A 5,000-nucleotide genomic window follows, 5' to 3' on the forward strand; every position below is an offset into this window, starting at 1 on the left:
GGGCATGACATTAGTCATATGAAGTTAATTGACATCTCTCTTGTTATCACTCGACCCACTCGACTGTGCCTTAGACGGAACAATAATGAACGTTGGTAAATATTTATTTTTGTTTGATTCTGTGTTGATCAGTTAACACTTGCTGTTGCATTTGCCGATACAAATGCCGATACAAATGCTATGTTTATCTGCCCATGTTAGTGTTTTAAGCATTATGTTATACTTTAGCTATTGAAAAATAGCAGATCGCGCTACGAGCTTGTAGGTCTCCTATTTTTGAAAAGTCGTGAAAATGTGGCGCAAATCATTGAATATATATTTTAGAGCAAACATTTTTAACTAAAATATTGGCTTCTGGGGGGTCCCTGGAACAACATATTTTGAGATGGAGGTCCGTGGCCCAATAGATATAATTCTGGGGGTCCTTGACATGAAAAAGGTTGAGCACCACTGACATAGAAACATGGGTTTTTCAGATTTTTTTTTTTTTAATCGACCTCAGTCCAAAATGGGTTAAGAATATGTCTCTAAAACTGTATTTTTCCCCAGGCCGCTGCAGCCAATCAAGGAGTGGCGGTCCTGCGCTTCCCCAAGTCCACTAGAGGTTTGAGGAGACAGAAAAGAGCCTGGGTCATCCCTCCTATCTATTATCCTGAGAACGACCGTGGACCCTTTCCCAAAGCAATGGTTCAGGTGAGATCGGGCTTTGCTTCGCATTGGTCGAAGAACTACATTAATTTCCTTTGTAATTACTGAAGGATGAACATGGTTATTTGTCACGTCGGTCAATCGGGGATGAAGACAACAGTCCTGTCTAGAGGTGGACAGACAACAGTCCTGAAGCACTGTCGTTGTACAGCTGGAAATACTGTGACATGAAATCAGATGGCGCAAAACCGTATTTTAATGTTCATCCTTTAAACAAAAAAAGCCCGTACTGGACTACTGGTACATCCTTACATGTTAAAGTTTCGATTCTGTTCTATTCTTTGCAGATTCGTTCAGATGGTGGTGACGAGATGCCGATGTTTTATAGCGTTACTGGACCAGGAGCAGACCTGCCCCCTGTTGCGCTTTTCACTGTAGACAAAAAATCTGGCTGGTTGTTTGTTAATCAGCGCTTAGACAGAGAGGAAAAACCCTTTTACACTGTAAGTACTGTTGTGCGTGATGTCTTTCATCTCATCTCAAGTGTTTTTAAATGCCTTACCAACTTTGATTTGTATGTACATTCATCAATATGGTCTAACTTAATTTTCCAGTAAATTTTCCACTTTGCTGTTACTTAGGCTATGCATTCATAGTTCTTAAGTCTTAATATTTCAAATATGTTTGTTTATGCAGCTCCAAGCTCATGCTGTGTATGCGCAATCAGGAAAGATTGGTGAGGAACCAATGGACATAAAAGTGGTTGTCATTGACCAGAATGATAACAAACCCATTTTCACTCAAGACACCTATCTGGGACAAGTTCCGGAGGCCTCGTCTCTTGGTAAGATTTGTAAACTAGCGTTTAAGTTCTGCTTCATTGGTGGCTGTCACAATGTAGTGTAATGTTGGTCTCTCCTTGTCTATTTCTGCAGGTACTGTGGTGTGTACAGTGAATGCTACAGATGCAGATGAGCCAGCCAATGACAATTCAGATATCCGCTACGTCATTCTGAATCAGGAACCAAAGACTCCTGCTGATAACCTGTTTGCAATCAACCCAGTCAGTGGAGCCATCAGAGTCAATGCAGGTGGTTTGGACAGAGAGGTAAGCCATTTGCTATCAATATTGTTTAGGGTATTTATTTTAGAGTTTTCTCCACCTTACCTCGTAATTGGTAAGCAGGTGAATAAAAAATATATATACAGTATATTTTGCCAAAAAGGGAGACCAACAGAGTTCAAGATGCAATTAGTATTAATGTTCACAAAATAAACCAGAGAAACAAAAGAATAATCTGTATGTACCGTATACATGTAGGTATCGGTTATGTCTGCAGTGTATTGATGGCTGAAGTGGAGAGAGTGAGTGAGTGAATGCATACACCGGGCGAAAAGATGGAGACGGGACACCAAATCTTGATTTTCATAAAATAATTCCGTCTATTCTCTCTTACATCTCTCTCTGTACGCATATATTCTCTCTCACACCTGCTGCACACAGGAAAAGTATGTGAGCAGGTAGGTGCGCTAGAGCGAGACAGGACAGCTACGTGTGAGTGAGTGAATGCATATATACAGGGCGGAAAGTAGGTGCACGTGCACTAGAGCGAGACAGAATTATTTAATGAACATCAAGATTCAGTGTTCTGTCTCTCTTACAGTACATCTCTCTCCGTATGTGACACACACACACACCCACCCACACACACACACACACACAGCCCACATGGGCAATGTTTTTCCATGACTGAGAAAGGAGAGAGGCCGCGCAGCTCGTAGTCACGATGCCGTCAACATTTTTTATTTTTCCAACGTTTCAGTCATAGTTTTATCTCCTGCGGTCAGCACCTCCCCACTACTGGTGTGCGCTCCTACCTTTCTGTTTGTTCACATTTCTTTTCCATAACATTTGTGCCGTTGCATAGATTACGTGTTTACGACGCGAAGTCTTTCGTTGGCTGTACTATGGACATTCTCTCGGTGCAGTTGCAACCCCGTTCTCGTGTGATGTCCAGTCGGCGATGGAGCACTTTTCTCGCCGCCGGCTGTTCTGCACAGAGCCTTCACACTCCGTGAGAAAAACCATGCCAATCAAAGCCTGATCTTGCATCAGATTGGGGTTTTTTTTAGGGGGGGGGGGGGGGGGTCGGCGAGCACCAAAACATCTCCACGACCGCATAATCGGAGCAAATATCTTGCAGTGTGTAGGGGCCCTTAGTCAGTCTTTTTGTAGACTTCTTCTCAATCTACAGTGTATATAGGTGAGGCAAGTTGGCATCAAGGGAAGAGAGCCGTCACAGTTACATAATTTTGTAATAAAAATATCGTCAACTCTTGTGGACACAAACTACATATGGTCATTTGGTGTCGGTTCACTGTTTTAAGGTCTTTCAAGAGGATGCTTGCTTTTCCTCAGACTTTTAGGGGGGCAAACTGAAATGTGTACTAATGTAAAGTGGCTAGAGCCTTAATTAGGCTAAACTGTGTGTGTGTGTGTGTGTGTGTGTGTGTGTGTGTGTGTGTGTGTGTGTGTGTGTGTGTGTGTGTGTGTGTGTGTGTGTGTGTGTGTGTGTGTGTGTGTGCGGCGCGCGCGCGCGCAGCAATTCCCAAAGTACACTCTCGAAGTACAAGCAGCAGATATGAGGGGAGAAGGATTGAGCGGAAGAACCAAAGTTATCCTTACAGTCACAGATAGCAACGACAATGCTCCCGCTTTTCAGAAGAAAATGGTAAGTACTGTATAGTGCAGATTAATGTGAAGGAGACATAAATGCTGTACTGCATGTGTTCAACAACACACGAGCACACTAGTAACAGAAAAGTGGTTGATGAAATGGCAACCGTTTTAAAGCATTGCTTGACAAGTTGACATGTGACGCATACTGTATGCTAGTGTATTACTTCTACTTCTATCTACACTGACTCACACTCTCGCTCGACAAGTTGACATGATGTGCCTGTGCTCTCTCCTAGTATGAGGCGACTGTCCCAGAAAACAAAGCGGGAGCTGTGGTCGTCAAGATGACTGTGACGGATGGAGACGAGCCCCATTCCCCGGCCTGGAACGCAAAGTTCACAATTGTTGACGGTGACCCCACTGGGCTGTTCTCTGTGGAAACATCCCCCGTTAACAAACAGGAAGGAATCATCAAGACAGCTAAGGTAGAAAGCTAACCACTTTTTTTTTACTTTGAAGTCCTTGTTGTCGTCGATCACGTCAAAATGAATACTAAACGCATACTTTACATTACTGTCTGGGTGCCTTGTGGTCCGGGCGCATGCCACACAAAGCCTCTGGCCTGACGGCGTGCCGCGTGTTCGAGTCCCGTTCATGACGATCCTTTGCTGCGTGTCTCTCCCTCTTTCCTGTAACTATCAATAAAGGCACAAAAGCCAAAAACAAATCTTGAAAAAAAAGAATAATTACTGTCAACGAGGCTTGGTCGATATAACAATACCTGACGATCTCAGATCATCGCAGATTGTGTTAACCCGTTTAGGCCTGATGTCGCAATAAATAAAAAGTCCTCTGAAAGAATATATATTCAAAGATTTGTGCCACATTTTCACGACATTTCAAAAATAGCAGACCTACAAGCTCGTAGCATGCCACTCGGTGCTAAAGTATAACATAATGCTTAGTTAAAACACCAAAACGGGTTCCCGTCCAGATTGTGTTAAGCTACTACAGTAAATGTGCATTCATAGCACATTTACTGTGGCCGTGAGGAACTGAAAGAATCTTGACTTGTGATGTGTTGCGTCGTTATTTTTGGCATAACCACATAGTTGTTTGTCCACAAACTCTGGTAACCAGCTCGGTGACAGTGGCCTTGTGGTTTGAGTGTCCGCTCTGAGACTTGGAGGTCGTTGGTTCGATCCCCAGGCCGGGTCATACCAAAGACTCATTGCTTCCCTGCTTGGCACTCAGCATCACATGTTGGATAGGGGGTAAGTCCCTGCGACATACTAGCGTCATGTCCAGGGGGTGTACATCAAGCTGCCTCACACTACAGAAACCGGAGATGGGCTCCTGCCCTATGGGCCTCATGGCTCGGCAAGGCTTATTAGTCCACATATGGTACATTGGAGTTTCACTCCATACATTGATGGTACACTAACACTATAGCGGACATTTCAGTGTGTCCTTTTCATTATGATCAAGACTGCTGTTTGTTAAAATAACTCGGCACACATTCCCTCACATGGACATCAGTTCATTCGTCCTCCGGTAACCGGAAGGCTCGCCTTAAAACACGCTCGTCCTCATTTTTTCTCATTGTTTTTACTGAGGATAAGGTTGGAAATATGTTTAGGGTTCATAGTTTTACTGAGGTTAAGTTTATGAA

The 5,000-nt window shown here is 43.6% G+C and overlaps 2 protein-coding genes across 2 annotated transcripts in view; both read left to right on the forward strand.

Annotated features, from left to right (window-relative positions):
- Window positions 1-5,000, forward strand: part of LOC310861368 (uncharacterized protein) — a gene marked incomplete at both ends in the record, with an annotated part of 118,259 nt that overhangs the window by 98,623 nt on the left and 14,636 nt on the right. The window lies entirely within an intron of this gene.
- LOC310861246 (B-cadherin-like) overlaps window positions 1-5,000 on the forward strand; it is a gene marked incomplete at both ends in the record, with an annotated part of 9,731 nt that overhangs the window by 4,148 nt on the left and 583 nt on the right. Inside the window, 5 exons of the mRNA XM_083768642.1 lie at window positions 550-693; window positions 1,345-1,492; window positions 1,584-1,756; window positions 3,252-3,380; window positions 3,625-3,813. Coding sequence (XP_083624768.1) covers window positions 550-693; window positions 1,345-1,492; window positions 1,584-1,756; window positions 3,252-3,380; window positions 3,625-3,813 — 783 coding nt within the window. The remainder of the gene's footprint in view (window positions 1-549; window positions 694-1,344; window positions 1,493-1,583; window positions 1,757-3,251; window positions 3,381-3,624; window positions 3,814-5,000) is intronic.

Source organism: Protomyctophum parallelum, assembly GCF_964188405.1.
Source record: "Protomyctophum parallelum genome assembly, chromosome: 7".
NCBI classification, from domain to species: domain Eukaryota; kingdom Metazoa; phylum Chordata; class Actinopteri; order Myctophiformes; family Myctophidae; genus Protomyctophum; species Protomyctophum parallelum.